The 18,811-nt window shown below is 40.7% G+C and overlaps 1 protein-coding gene across 13 annotated transcripts in view; it reads left to right on the top strand.

The window, feature by feature from the left end:
• Window positions 1-18,811, top strand: part of LOC134021842 (neurexin-1a) — a 242,827-nt gene that overhangs the window by 117,537 nt on the left and 106,479 nt on the right. For all 13 annotated transcript variants that reach the window (XM_062462916.1, XM_062462914.1, XM_062462913.1 and 10 more), the window contains 2 exons: window positions 284-457; window positions 15,817-15,936. In XM_062462916.1, the coding sequence (XP_062318900.1) occupies window positions 284-457; window positions 15,817-15,936 (294 nt within the window). The remainder of the gene's footprint in view (window positions 1-283; window positions 458-15,816; window positions 15,937-18,811) is intronic.

Below are 18,811 nucleotides of genomic sequence, written 5' to 3'. Positions count from 1 at the left end.
GCTGTCTCTTTAACCAGACGTGATTCGGCTCCTTGAATACCTCCGCTGACGGCTTGAGACCGATACAACAATAACCCCCCGTTCCGTGTTCCTACCTTTTTATACAGAGCTGTGAGGCTGCATGGAGGTGCAACATTTCCTCCTTTAACAGGCTGTGTACAAGGGGCTGATGTAACTATATTCTGACCACCTTCTCTTCCCCCTCAACCCCTCCTCTCCCCATCCTGTCCCCTCCCTCACCCTGTCTCGTCTCTCACCCCGTCCCCTCCCTGACCCCCTCCAGGTGACCTCTATATTGGCGGTGTTGCCAAGGAGATGTATAAGGACCTGCCTAAGCTTGTGCACGCCAGGGAGGGCTTCCAGGGCTGTCTGGCGTCTGTGGATCTGAACGGCCGGCTGCCTGATCTGCTGTCTGATGCGCTGGCCTGCGTGGGCCAGATAGACCGCGGCTGTGAAGGTGAGACACCAGGGGACAGTGTAGCTCTGCACATGCTCAGACACCAGGGGGCAGTGTAGCGCTGCACATGCTCAGACACCAGGGGGCAGTGTAGCGCTGCACATGCTCAGACACCAGGGGGCAGTGTAGCTCTGCACATGCTCAGACACCAGGGGGCAGTGTAGCGCTGCACATGCTCAGACACCAGGGGGCAGTGTAGCTCTGCACATGCTCAGACACCAGGTGTTCCAAATTCCAAGTGTTCCTGTCACACCCTTCCCTGGCGTGTGTGTGAGCCCGTGTATGTGTGTGTGCCCATGTGTGCGTGCGCCCGTGTGTGTGTATGTGTGCGCCTGTGTGTGTGTAGGGCGTCAGATGGCTGAGCGGTTAGGGAATCAGGATATTAATCAGAAGGTTGCCGGTTTGATTCCCGGCCATGCAAAATGACGTTGTGTCCTTGGGCAAGGCACTTCACCCTACTTGCCTCGGAGAATGTCCCTGTACTTACTGTAAGTCGCTCTGGATAAGAGCGTCTGCTAAATGATTAAATGTAATGTGTGTGTGTGTGTGTGTGGAGCAGTGTGCTGAGTCATGGATGACTGGGGTTGCATGAACACCATATAGTCACTAGAGGTTTTTATCCAAAGCCACAGACAGAGCGTGTAGAAAGGATCAATCAAGCCTCAGAAGTGCAGGGTTCTAACAGAGTTTCAAGGAATGATCTGTGTTCACCAGACACATTGTGAAACAACCACATCTCAGCTACCAGACACAGTGTACAATAATAATATTTGATAACAATAATAATAGTAATAATATCAAACATTTATAGAGTAAGAAGCCCCCCCCCTTCCAGACCGGAACAGATGCTGATGTGTTGGGAGTGACTGGGCTCCGCTACATCACAGGGCCCAGGGCCTATACCACAGTATATATACAACACTATCTATACCACAGTATATATACAACACTATCTATACCACAGTATATACACAACACTATCTATACCACAGTATATATACAACACTATCTATACCAGAGTATATATACAACACTATCTATACCACAGTATATATACAACACTATCTATACCACAGTATATATACAACACTATCTATACCACAGTATATATACAACACTATCTATACCACAGTATATACACAACACTATCTATACCACAGTATATATACAACACTATCTATACCACAGTATATACACAACACTATCTATACCACAGTATATATACAACACTATATATACCACAGTATATATACAACACTATCTATACCACAGTATATATACAACACTATCTATACCACAGTATATATACAACACTATCTATACCACAGTATATATACAACACTATCTATACCACAGTATATACACAACACTATCTATACCACAGTATATATACAACACTATCTATACCACAGTATATATACAACACTATCTATACCACAGTATATATACAACACTATCTATACCACAGTATATACACAACACTATCTATACCACAGTATATACACAACACTATATATACCACAGTATATATATACAACACTATCTATACCACAGTATATATACAACACTATCTATACCACAGTATATATACAACACTATCTATACCACAGTATATACACAACACTCTCTATACCACAGTATATACACAACACTATCTATACCACAGTATATACACAACACTATCTATACCACAGTATATATACAACACTATCTATACCACAGTATATATACAACACTATCTATACCACAGTATATATACAACACTATCTATACCACAGTATATATACAACACTATCTATACCACAGTATATACACAACACTATCTATACCACAGTATATATACAACACTATCTATACCACAGTATATATACAACACTATCTATACCACAGTATATACACAACACTATCTATACCACAGTATATACACAACACTATCTATACCACAGTATATATACAACACTATCTATACCACAGTATATACACAACACTATCTATACCACAGTATATACACAACACTATCTATACCACAGTATATATACAACACTATCTATACCACAGTATATATACAACACTATCTATACCACAGTATATATACAACACTATCTATACCACAGTATATACACAACACTCTCTATACCACAGTATATACACAACACTATCTATACCACAGTATATACACAACACTATCTATACCACAGTATATATACAACACTATCTATACCACAGTATATATACAACACTATCTATACCACAGTATATATACAACACTATCTATACCACAGTATATATACAACACTATCTATACCACAGTATATACACAACACTATCTATACCACAGTATATACACAACACTATCTATACCACAGTATATACACAACACTATCTATACCACAGTATATACACAACACTATCTATACCACAGTATATACACAACACTATCTATACCACAGTATATACACAACACTATCTATACCGCAGTATATACACAACACTATCTATACCGCAGTATATACACAACACTATCTATACCGCAGTATATATACAACACTATCTATACCACAGTATATATACAACACTATCTATACCACAGTATATATACAACACTATCTATACCACAGTATATATACAACACTATCTATACCACAGTATATACACAACACTATCTATACCACAGTATATACACAACACTATCTATACCACAGTATATACACAACACTATCTATACCACAGTATATATACAACACTATCTATACCACAGTATATATACAACACTATCTATACCACAGTATATATACAACACTATCTATACCACAGTATATATACAACACTATCTATACCACAGTATATATACAACACTATCTATACCACAGTATATACACAACACTATCTATACCACAGTATATATACAACACTATCTATACCACAGTATATATACAACACTATCTATACCACAGTATATACACAACACTATCTATACCACAGTATATACACAACACTATCTATACCACAGTATATACACAACACTATCTATACCACAGTATATACACAACACTCTCTATACCACAGTATATACACAACACTATCTATACCACAGTATATACACACCACTATCTATACCACAGTATATATACAACACTATCTATACCAGAGTATATATACAACACTATCTATACCACAGTATATACACAACACTATCTATACCACAGTATATATACAACACTATCTATACCAGAGTATATACACAACACTATCTATACCACAGTATATATACAACACTATCTATACCACAGTATATACACAACACTATCTATACCACAGTATATATACAACACTATCTATACCACAGTATATATACAACACTATCTATACCACAGTATATATACAACACTATCTATACCACAGTATATATACAACAGTATATATACCACAGTATATATACAACACTATCTATACCACAGTATATACACAACACTATCTATACCACAGTATATATACAACACTATCTATACCACAGTATATATACAACACTATCTATACCACAGTATATATACAACACTATCTATACCACAGTATATACACAACACTATCTATACCACAGTATATACACAACACTATATATACCACAGTATATATATACAACACTATCTATACCACAGTATATATACAACACTATCTATACCACAGTATATATACAACACTATCTATACCACAGTATATACACAACACTCTCTATACCACAGTATATACACAACACTATCTATACCACAGTATATACACAACACTATCTATACCACAGTATATATACAACACTATCTATACCACAGTATATATACAACACTATCTATACCACAGTATATATACAACACTATCTATACCACAGTATATATACAACACTATCTATACCACAGTATATACACAACACTATCTATACCACAGTATATATACAACACTATCTATACCACAGTATATATACAACACTATCTATACCACAGTATATACACAACACTATCTATACCACAGTATATACACAACACTATCTATACCACAGTATATATACAACACTATCTATACCACAGTATATACACAACACTATCTATACCACAGTATATACACAACACTATCTATACCACAGTATATATACAACACTATCTATACCACAGTATATATACAACACTATCTATACCACAGTATATATACAACACTATCTATACCACAGTATATACACAACACTCTCTATACCACAGTATATACACAACACTATCTATACCACAGTATATACACAACACTATCTATACCACAGTATATATACAACACTATCTATACCACAGTATATATACAACACTATCTATACCACAGTATATATACAACACTATCTATACCACAGTATATATACAACACTATCTATACCACAGTATATACACAACACTATCTATACCACAGTATATACACAACACTATCTATACCACGGTATATACACAACACTATCTATACCACAGTATATACACAACACTATCTATACCACAGTATATACACAACACTATCTATACCACAGTATATACACAACACTATCTATACCGCAGTATATACACAACACTATCTATACCGCAGTATATACACAACACTATCTATACCGCAGTATATATACAACACTATCTATACCACAGTATATATACAACACTATCTATACCACAGTATATATACAACACTATCTATACCACAGTATATATACAACACTATCTATACCACAGTATATACACAACACTATCTATACCACAGTATATACACAACACTATCTATACCACAGTATATACACAACACTATCTATACCACAGTATATATACAACACTATCTATACCACAGTATATATACAACACTATCTATACCACAGTATATATACAACACTATCTATACCACAGTATATATACAACACTATCTATACCACAGTATATATACAACACTATCTATACCACAGTATATACACAACACTATCTATACCACAGTATATATACAACACTATCTATACCACAGTATATATACAACACTATCTATACCACAGTATATACACAACACTATCTATACCACAGTATATACACAACACTATCTATACCACAGTATATACACAACACTATCTATACCACAGTATATACACAACACTCTCTATACCACAGTATATACACAACACTATCTATACCACAGTATATACACAACACTATCTATACCACAGTATATATACAACACTATCTATACCAGAGTATATATACAACACTATCTATACCACAGTATATACACAACACTATCTATACCACAGTATATATACAACACTATCTATACCAGAGTATATACACAACACTATCTATACCACAGTATATATACAACACTATCTATACCACAGTATATACACAACACTATCTATACCACAGTATATATACAACACTATCTATACCACAGTATATATACAACACTATATATACCACAGTATATACACAACACTATCTATACCACAGTATATATACAACACTATCTATACCACAGTATATATACAACACTATCTATACCACAGTATATACACAACACTATCTATACCACAGTATATACACAACACTATCTATACCACAGTATATACACAACACTATCTATACCACAGTATATACACAACACTCTCTATACCACAGTATATACACAACACTATCTATACCACAGTATATACACACCACTATCTATACCACAGTATATATACAACACTATCTATACCAGAGTATATATACAACACTATCTATACCACAGTATATACACAACACTATCTATACCACAGTATATATACAACACTATCTATACCAGAGTATATACACAACACTATCTATACCACAGTATATATACAACACTATCTATACCACAGTATATACACAACACTATCTATACCACAGTATATATACAACACTATCTATACCACAGTATATATACAACACTATCTATACCACAGTATATATACAACACTATCTATACCACAGTATATATACAACAGTATATATACCACAGTATATATACAACACTATCTATACCACAGTATATATACAACACTATCTATACCACAGTATATATACAACACTATCTATACCACAGTATATATACAACAGTATATATACCACAGTATATATACAACACTATCTATACCACAGTATATACACAACACTATCTATACCACAGTATATACACAACACTATCTATACCACAGTATATATACAACACTATCTATACCACAGTATATACACAACACTATCTATACCACAGTATATACACAACACTATCTATACCACAGTATATACACAACACTATCTATACCACAGTATATACACAACACTATCTATACCACAGTATATACACAACACTATCTATACCACAGTATATACACAACACTATCTATACCACAGTATATACACAACACTATCTATACCACAGTATATATACAACACTATCTATACCACAGTATATATACAACAGTATATATACAACACTATCTATACCACAGTATATATACAACACTATCTATACCACAGTATATATACAACACTATCTATACCACAGTATATATACAACACTATCTATACCACAGTATATATACAACACTATCTATACCACAGTATATACACAACACTATCTATACCACAGTATATACACAACACTATCTATACCACAGTATATACACAACACTATCTATACCACAGTATATACACAACACTATCTATACCACAGTATATACACAACACTATCTATACCACAGTATATACACAACACTATCTATACCACAGTATATACACAACACTATCTATACCGCAGTATATACACAACACTATCTATACCGCAGTATATATACAACACTATCTATACCGCAGTATATATACAACACTATCTATACCACAGTATATATACAACACTATCTATACCACAGTATATACACAACACTATCTATACCACAGTATATACACAACACTATCTATACCACAGTATATACACAACACTATCTATACCACAGTATATATACAACACTATCTATACCACAGTATATATACAACACTATCTATACCACAGTATATATACAACACTATCTATACCACAGTATATATACAACACTATCTATACCACAGTATATACACAACACTATCTATACCACAGTATATATACAACACTATCTATACCACAGTATATATACAACACTATCTATACCACAGTATATACACAACACTATCTATACCACAGTATATACACAACACTATCTATACCACAGTATATACACAACACTATCTATACCACAGTATATACACAACACTCTCTATACCACAGTATATACACAACACTATCTATACCACAGTATATACACAACACTATCTATACCACAGTATATATACAACACTATCTATACCAGAGTATATATACAACACTATCTATACCACAGTATATACACAACACTATCTATACCACAGTATATATACAACACTATCTATACCAGAGTATATAGACAACACTATCTATACCACAGTATATATACAACACTATCTATACCACAGTATATACACAACACTATCTATACCACAGTATATATACAACACTATCTATACCACAGTATATATACAACACTATCTATACCACAGTATATACACAACACTATCTATACCACAGTATATATACAACACTATCTATACCACAGTATATATACAACACTATCTATACCACAGTATATACACAACACTATCTATACCACAGTATATACACAACACTATCTATACCACAGTATATACACAACACTATCTATACCACAGTATATACACAACACTCTCTATACCACAGTATATACACAACACTATCTATACCACAGTATATACACAACACTATCTATACCACAGTATATATACAACACTATCTATACCAGAGTATATATACAACACTATCTATACCACAGTATATACACAACACTATCTATACCACAGTATATATACAACACTATCTATACCAGAGTATATACACAACACTATCTATACCACAGTATATATACAACACTATCTATACCACAGTATATACACAACACTATCTATACCACAGTATATATACAACACTATCTATACCACAGTATATATACAACACTATCTATACCACAGTATATATACAACACTATCTATACCACAGTATATATACAACAGTATATATACCACAGTATATATACAACACTATCTATACCACAGTATATATACAACACTATCTATACCACAGTATATATACAACACTATCTATACCACAGTATATATACAACAGTATATATACCACAGTATATATACAACACTATCTATACCACAGTATATACACAACACTATCTATACCACAGTATATACACAACACTATCTATACCACAGTATATATACAACACTATCTATACCACAGTATATACACAACACTATCTATACCACAGTATATACACAACACTATCTATACCACAGTATATACACAACACTATCTATACCACAGTATATACACAACACTATCTATACCACAGTATATACACAACACTATCTATACCACAGTATATACACAACACTATCTATACCACAGTATATACACAACACTATCTATACCACAGTATATATACAACACTATCTATACCACAGTATATATACAACAGTATATATACAACACTATCTATACCACAGTATATATACAACACTATCTATACCACAGTATATATACAACACTATCTATACCACAGTATATATACAACACTATCTATACCACAGTATATATACAACACTATCTATACCACAGTATATATACAACAGTATATATACAACACTATCTATACCACAGTATATATACAACACTATCTATACCACAGTATATATACAACACTATCTATACCACAGTATATATACAACACTATCTATACCACAGTATATATACAACACTATCTATACCACAGTATATACACAACACTATCTATACCACAGTATATATACAACACTATCTATACCACAGTATATATACAACACTATCTATACCACAGTATATATACAACACTATCTATACCACAGTATATACACAACACTATCTATACCACAGTATATACACAACACTATCTATACCACAGTATATACACAACACTATCTATACCACAGTATATATACAACACTATCTATACCACAGTATATACACAACACTATCTATACCACAGTATATACACAACACTATCTATACCACAGTATATATACAACACTATCTATACCACAGTATATATACTACACTATCTATACCACAGTATATATACAACACTATCTATACCACACTATCTATACCACAGTATATACACAACACTATCTATACCACAGTATATATACAACACTATCTATACCACAGTATATATACAACACTATCTATACCACAGTATATACACAACACTATCTATACCACAGTATATATACAACACTATCTATACCACAGTATATATACAACACTATCTATACCACAGTATATATACTACACTATATATACCACAGTATCTATACCACAGTATATATACAACACTATCTATACCACACTATCTATACCAGAGTATATATACAACACTATCTATACCACAGTATATATACTACACTATCTATACCACAGTATATATACTACACTATCTATACCACAGTATATATACAACACTATCTATAACACACTATCTATACCACAGTATATACACAACACTATCTATACCACAGTATATATACACCACTATCTATACCACAGTATATATACAACACTATCTATACCACAGTATATATACAACACTATCTATACCACACTATCTATACCAGAGTATATATACAACACTATCTATACCACAGTATATATACAACACTATCTATACCACAGTATATATACAACACTATATATACCACACTATCTATACCTCAGTATATATACAACACTATATATACCATAGTATATATACAACACTATCTATACCACAGTATATATACAACACTATCTATACCACACTATCTATACCACAGTATATATACAACACTATCTATATCACAGTATATATACAACACTATCTATATCACAGTATATATACAACACTATCTATACCACAGTATATATACCACACTATCTATACCACACTATCTATACCAGAGTATATATACAACACTATCTATACCACAGTATATATACAACACTATCTATACCACAGTATATATACAACACTATCTATACCACACTATCTATACCTCAGTATATATACAACACTATCTATACCACAGTATATATACAACACTAACTATACCACAGTATATATACAACACTATCTATACCACAGTATATATACAACACTATCTATACCACACTATCTATACCACAGTATATATACAACACTATCTATACCACAGTATATATACAACACTATCTATATCACAGTATATATACAACACTATCTATACCACACTATCTATACCAGAGTATATATACAACACTATCTATACCACAGTATATATACAACACTATCTATACCACAGTATATATACAACACTATCTATACCACACTATCTATACCTCAGTATATATACAACACTATCTATACCACAGTATATATACAACACTAACTATACCACAGTATATATACAACACTATCTATACCACAGTATATATACGACACTATCTATACCACACTATCTATACCACAGTATATATACAACACTATCTATACCACAGTATATATACAACACTATCTATATCACAGTATATATACAACACTATCTATACCACAGTATATATACCACACTATCTATACCACAGTATATATACAACACTATCTATACCACACTATCTATACCTCAGTATATATACAACACTATCTATACCACAAAAATATATACTACACTATCTATACCACAGTGTCTATACCACAGTATCTATACTACAGTATCTATACCACAGTATCTTTACTACAGTATCTATACCACAGTATATATATATATATATATATATATATATATATATATATATATATATATATATATATATATATATATACTGCAGTATCAATACTACACTATCTATACCACAGTATCAATACCACAGTATTTATACTACACTATCTATACTATGGTGTCTATACTACAGTAACTATACTACATTATCTATGATACAGTGTCTATACTGCATATCTATACTACAGTGGCTATACTACATATATATACTGCATTATGTATACTACAGTATCTATACTACATAGCTATACTGCAGTATCTATACCACAGTATCTATACTACATATCTATACTACGGTGTCTATGCTGCAGTATCTATGCTACAGTATCTATACCATGGTGTCTATACTACAGTATCTATGCTACACTATACCACAGTATCTATACTACAGTATATATATACCGCAGTATCAATACTACACTATCTATACCACAGTATCAATACCACAGTATTTATACTACACTATCTATACTATGGTGTCTATACTACAGTATCTATACTACATTATCTATGATACAGTGTCTATACTGCATATCTATACTACAGTGGCTATACTACATATCTATACTGCATTATCTTTACTACAGTATCTATACTACATAGCTATACTGCAGTATCTATACCACAGTATCTATACTACATATCTATACTACGGTGTCTATACTGCTGTATCTATGCTACAGTATCTATACCATGGTGTCTATACTACAGTATCTATACTACATATCTATACAACATGTCTGTTTTCATTTGTGAACGTGTCCCATGGCAGCCTGCATCCCTCCATTCCATCCTGTTCTCCCTCTCTCTCTCTCTCTCTCTCTCTCTCTCTCTCTCTCTCTCTCTCTCTCTCTCTCTCTCTCTCTCTCTCTCTCGCTCTCTGTCTCTCTCTCTGCTATTCCATCCTGCTCTCCCTCTCTCCCTCCTTCCGTCCCTCCCTCTCTCTGTTTACAGGCATATATCTTCGTATCTGTTTCATACCGCTCTCTCTCTGCCCTCAACTCTGTCTCTCTCTCATTCACTCTCTGCCTTTGTCTCTCCCCCTCTCTCTCAGCTTCTATCTTTCTCTTGTTCTCTCCCTCTCTTCTTCTTCTTCACTCTGCTGTTGTTACTAACAGACGGTATATTCTGCCTTTTCCGCTCCTAATGGTTTTGCTGACAGTAGCATTGATGAAAGCTGACTTGCAAGGTAGAGAGCTTTGGATACAGAGTCTGAACCCTCCCTGCATCTCTCATCCTCCTCTCCCTGCATCTCTCCTCCTCTCCTCCTCCTCTCCCTGCATCTCTCCTCCCCTCATCCTCCTCTCCCTGCATTTCTCCTCCTCTCACTGCATCTGTCCTCCTCCTCACCTTGCATCTCTCCTCATCTCCTCCTCTCCCTGCATCTCTCCTGCTCCTCCTCTCCCTGCATCTCTCCTGCTCCTCCTCTCCCTGCATCTCTCCTGCTCCTCCTCTCCCTGCATCTCTCCTCCTCCTCTCCTCCTCCTCTCCCTGCATCTCTCCTCCTCCTCTCCTCCTCCTCTCCCTGCATCTCTCCTGCTCCTCCTCTCCCTGCATCTCTCCTGCTCCTCCTCTCCCTGCATCTCTCCTCCTCCTCTCCTCCTCCTCTCCCTGCATCTCTCCTGCTCCTCCTCTCCCTGCATCTCTCCTGCTCCTCCTCTCCCTGCATCTCTCCTCCTCCTCTCCTCCTCCTCTCCCTGCATCTCTCCTCCTCTCCCTGCATCTCTCCTCCTCCTCTCCCTGCATCTCTCCTCCTCTCCCTGCATCTCTCCTCCTCTCCCTGCATCTCTCCTCCTCCTCTCCCTGCATCTCTCCTCCTCCTCTCCCTGCATCTCTCCTCCTCCTCTCCCTGCATCTCTCCTCCTCCTCTCCCTGCATCTCTCCTCCTCCTCTCCTCCTCTTCTCCCTGCATCTCTCCTCTTCTCCCTGCATCTCTCCTCCTCTCCCTGCATCTCTCCTCCTCCTCTCCCTGCATCTCTCCTCCTCCTCTCCCTGCATCTCTCCTCCTCCTCTCCCTGCATCTCTCCTCCTCCTCTCCCTGCATCTCTCCTCCTCCTCTCCCTGCATCTCTCCTCCTCTCCCTGCATCTCTCCTCCTCCTCTCCCTGCATCTCTCCTCCTCCTCTCCTCCTCCGCTCCCTGCATCTCTCCTCCTCTCCCTGCATCTCTCCTCCTCCTCTCCCTGCATCTCTCCTCCTCTCCCTGCATCTCTCCTCCTCCTCTCCCTGCATCTCTCCTCCTCCTCTCCCTGCATCTCTCCTCCTCCTCTCCCTGCATCTCTCCTCCTCCTCTCCCTGCATCTCTCCTCCTCCTCTCCTCCTCTTCTCCCTGCATCTCTCCTCTTCTCCCTGCATCTCTCCTCCTCTCCCTGCATCTCTCCTCCTCCTCTCCCTGCATCTCTCCTCCTCTCCCTGCATCTCTCCTCCTCCTCTCCCTGCATCTCTCCTCCTCCTCTCCCTGCATCTCTCCTCCTCTCCCTGCATCTCTCCTCCTCCTCTCCCTGCATCTCTCCTCCTCCTCTCCCTGCATCTCTCCTCCTCCTCTCCCTGCATCTCTCCTCTTCTCCCTGCATCTCTCCTCCTCCTCTCCCTGCATCTCTCCTCCTCCTCTCCTCCTCTTCTCCCTGCATCTCTCCTCTTCTCCCTGCATCTCTCCTCCTCTCCCTGCATCTCTCCTCCTCCTCTCCCTGCATCTCTCCTCCTCCTCTCCCTGCATCTCTCCTCCTCCTCTCCCTGAATCTCTCCTCCTCTCCCTGCATCTCTCCTCCTCCTCTCCTCCTCCTCTCCCTGCATCTCTCCTCCTCCTCTCCATGCATCTCTCCTCCTCCTCTCCCTGAATCTCTCTTCCTCCTCTCCTCTTCCTCTCTCTGCATTTCTCCTAAACTCCTCTTTCACCACCTTCACCCCTCGTCCTCCTCTCCCTCCATGTCTCCTCCTCCTCTTCCCTTCACCTCTCCCCCTCTTGTTCCAACTCCATCTCTCCTCCTCCTCCTCCATCTCTCCTCCTCCTCCTCCATCTCTCCTCCTCCTCCTCCTCTCACAGTCCAGGACATGAGCTGCATGGCACCACATAGCAGCATGCTTAACATCTCTTTGTGACTTGTTTAAAAAATATGAAGGAGTTAAAATATCTCCTGTTCAATGTGTTCACATTAACCAAGATATTGACCAGTTATCAGTAAGAAAGTGATAATAATGTCATAAATTGTAATGGATACAAAATGGGTGCTTTAGCACCAGTAACATTCATAAACATATTATAAACACTATTCATAAACATAAAATGTTGAATAATAAACTCCCTTCAAATGATATGAAATAAGACCTTTAACATATATTTAAACTGTCATTGTGACTCCCTGGTACTGGTTTGTGTGCTTCTCAGTAATCAGTTCATTCTTAATATCATAATCCCTGTTTTAATATGCATGCTACATAATCTGACTAACTTCTTCACTGAGCTTGTCATCCTACCAGCATTCCACCATTAGCACTACCTACCCTGATACAGACAGACAGGTATACAGACAGACAGGTAGACAGACAAGCAGACAGACAAGCAGACAGACAAGCAGACTGACAAGTAGACAGACAGATTCTGTCAACAGACCATGGCTACCAGTGGTCTTTGACTGGTCTCTGATTGGGTAAAAGCTCCCCATGTCCCACCTCTACAGTAAGGTGTATTTGTCTGATTGGTGGATAGAGTTTAGGATGTGGCTGTGTTGTGATGTAATTGGATCTAACTAATGCAACATAAATACAGAAAATAAATATAATGGTTTTAACAGAAACATAATTATTCTTTAAACGTCTTTTAAAACAACTATGGTGATGTCTTGTGCTCTTAATTTAAGGTTTTGCATGATTGTCAAATCATTGTGTTTGTTTATTTGTGGAATGAGAGAAACAAATCACAGTACAGGAGAGGCTGGTGGGGCTTGATGTGTCTTGTGTCTGTCTGTGTTGTGTCTGTCTGTGTTGTGTCTGTCTGTGTTGTGTCTGTCTGTGTTGTGTGTGTGTGTGAGTGTGTGTGTGTGTGTAGGTGTGCTGAACTGTAGCCATGGTCACAGCCTGCTAGGAGGGAGGAGCAGCAGGGGTTTGTTACGAAGTAGAAAGAGTTGAAGAGTCACACCTTTAACTAATGTACACCCCCCCTCCCTCCCTCCCTCTCCCCCCCCCCCTCCCTCCCTCCCTCTCCCTCCCTCTCCCCCCCCCTCCCTCCCTCTCTCCCCCCCCCCTCCCTCCCCCCCCCTCCCTCCCTCCCCCTCCCTCTCTCCCCCCCCTCCTCCCTCCCTCCCTCCCCCCCCCCTCCCTCCCTCCCTCTCCCCCCCCCCCTCCAGGCCCCAGCACCACCTGTCAGGAGGACTCCTGTTCTAACCAGGGGGTGTGTCTTCAGCAGTGGGAGGGGTTCACCTGTGACTGCAGCATGACGTCCTACGGAGGCCCGCTCTGCAATGACGGTACTGTACTACACTACCTCTCTCTCTCTCTATCTCTCTCACCCCTATCGCTCTCTCCTATCTCTTACATATATTTAATATCTCCCATATCTATATTACATATCTCTCACCTCTCTCTCAAACACATCAAATAAAATCAACATTTATTTGTATAGCCCTTTTTACACGCAAGCATGTCACAGAAGACTTCACATATGCCCATAGAACTGCCCCTCAACCAACCTAAACCCTCAAGGAAGACAAGGAAAAACTCCCAGAAAAACTCACTACAGGAGAAAAAATTTAAGAAACCTTGGGAGGAGCAATTCAGTGAGGGATCCCCTCCTCCAGAGACGGTTGGTGAAAGAGAGGAGCAGAACACAGGCTTAACATAGTCATACAGCAGGGACGTGTCAATGGGTTTTGAAACACCAAAATCCATTGTTCGACCTGGTAGATGTAGGAAGGGACCGGGAAACTCGCTGTTGCCCGTCATGGAGACTGGTTTCCGGTTGGCAACCAGGTCCAGCGTTGGCAGACCGACGACCAGGCAGGTGCTGACAGCTCAAACCCCCCACACCACAGTGGATGTGTGGACGGGGGACAGACATATCTCTCGCGTATCTATATAACATATTTCTAATCTCTCTCATATATAACTCTCTCTCTATCATATCTCAATCTGATTGTGATCGGATCACAATCACTTTTATTGTGAAAGCGTGGTGTTGCTATAAGTTATATGAGTATTTGGCATTGCTAAAACTTCTTTGGTAAAAATGTTGTGTTGAGAAAACTTTTATTGTGAACCTGTGACTTTCGTGCCATGACTGCCATTATTGTTGTTGGCAGACCTGCTGAGAGGGAGACAGTCCCACTGTGACTCCCAGTATGGGACCAGCCTCGAGGGGGCAGCGCTGATTAGCTGGAGGGGTTGGGGTGGTAGAGGGAGGCAGAGGGAGGCAGAGGGAGGTAGAGGGAGGCAGAGGGTGGCAGAGGGTGGCAGAGGGTGGTAGAGGGATGCAGAGGGATGCAGAGGGAGGCAGAGGGAGGCAGAGGGTGGTAGAGGGAGGCAGAGGGAGGCAGAGGGAGGCAGAGGGTGGTAGAGGGTGGCAGAGGGTGGTAGAGGGAGGCAGAGGGTGGTAGAGGGAGGCAGAGGGTGGTAGAGGGATGCAGAGGGAGGCAGAGGGTGGTAGAGGGAGGCAGAGGGAGGCAGAGGGAGGCAGAGGGTGGTAGAGGGAGGCAGAGGGAGGCAGAGGGTGGTAGAGGGATGCAGAGGGTGGTAGAGGGATGCAGAGGGAGGCAGAGGGAGGCAGAGGGTGGTAGAGGGAGGCAGAGGGTGGTAGAGGGATGCAGAGGGAGGCAGAGGGTGGTAGAGGGTGGTAGAGGGAGGCAGAGGGAGGCAGAGGGAGGCAGAGGGAGGCAGAGGGAGGCAGAGGGTGGTAGAGGGATGCAGAGGGAGGCAGAGGGTGGTAGAGGGAGGCAGAGGGTGGTAGAGGGATGCAGAGGGTGGTAGAGGGTGGCAGAGGGTGGTAGAGGGAGGCAGAGGGAGGTAGAGGGATGCAGAGGGAGGTAGAGGGATGCAGAGGGAGGCAGAGGGTGGTAGAGGGAGGCAGAGGGAGGCAGAGGGAGGCAGAGGGTGGTAGAGGGAGGCAGAGGGAGGCAGAGGGTGGTAGAGGGAGGCAGAGGGTGGTAGAGGGATGCAGAGGGTGGTAGAGGGTGGCAGAGGGTGGCAGAGGGTGGTAGAGGGAGGCAGAGGGTGGTAGAGGGATGCAGAGGGAGGCAGAGGGTGGTAGAGGGAGGCAGAGGGAGGCAGAGGGAGGCAGAGGGTGGTAGAGGGAGGCAGAGGGAGGCAGAGGGAGGCAGAGGGTGGTAGAGGGAGGCAGAGGGAGGCAGAGGGTGGTAGAGGGTGGCAGAGGGTGGTAGAGGGAGGCAGAGGGTGGTAGAGGGAGGCAGAGGGTGGTAGAGGGATGCAGAGGGAGGCAGAGGGTGGTAGAGGGAGGCAGAGGGAGGCAGAGGGAGGCAGAGGGTGGTAGAGGGAGGCAGAGGGAGGCAGAGGGAGGCAGAGGGTGGTAGAGGGATGCAGAGGGTGGTAGAGGGATGCAGAGGGAGGCAGAGGGTGGTAGAGGGTGGCAGAGGGTGGTAGAGGGAGGCAGAGGGTGGTAGAGGGAGGCAGAGGGTGGTAGAGGGATGCAGAGGGAGGCAGAGGGTGGTAGAGGGTGGTAGAGGGAGGCAGAGGGAGGCAGAGGGAGGCAGAGGGTGGTAGAGGGATGCAGAGGGAGGCAGAGGGTGGTAGAGGGAGGCAGAGGGTGGTAGAGGGATGCAGAGGGTGGTAGAGGGTGGCAGAGGGTGGTAGAGGGAGGCAGAGGGAGGTAGAGGGATGCAGAGGGAGGCAGAGGGTGGTAGAGGGATGCAGAGGGAGGCAGAGGGTGGTAGAGGGAGGCAGAGGGAGGCAGAGGGTGGTAGAGGGAGGCAGAGGGAGGCAGAGGGTGGTAGAGGGAGGCAGAGGGTGGTAGAGGGATGCAGAGGGAGGCAGAGGGTGGTAGAGGGAGGCAGAGGGAGGCAGAGGGTGGTAGAGGGAGGCAGAGGGAGGCAGAGGGAGGCAGAGGGTGGTAGAGGGATGCAGAGGGTGGTAGAGGGTGGCAGAGGGAGGCAGAGGGTGGCAGAGGGAGGCAGAGGGTGGCAGAGGGTGGTAGAGGGAGGCAGAGGGTGGCAGATGGTGGTAGAGGGAGGCAGAGGGAGGCAGAGGGTGGCAGAGGGTGGTAGAGGGAGGCAGAGGGTGGCAGATGGTGGTAGAGGGAGGCAGATGGTGGTAGAGGGATGCAGAGGGAGGCAGAGGGTGGTAGAGGGATGCAGAGGGTGGTAGAAGGAGGCAGAGGGTGGCAGAGGGTGGTAG

This window comes from Osmerus eperlanus, chromosome 6 (genome assembly GCF_963692335.1).
Source record: "Osmerus eperlanus chromosome 6, fOsmEpe2.1, whole genome shotgun sequence".
NCBI classification, from domain to species: Eukaryota; Metazoa; Chordata; class Actinopteri; order Osmeriformes; family Osmeridae; genus Osmerus; species Osmerus eperlanus.
This window is presented reverse-complemented; position numbering and strand designations above follow the sequence as displayed.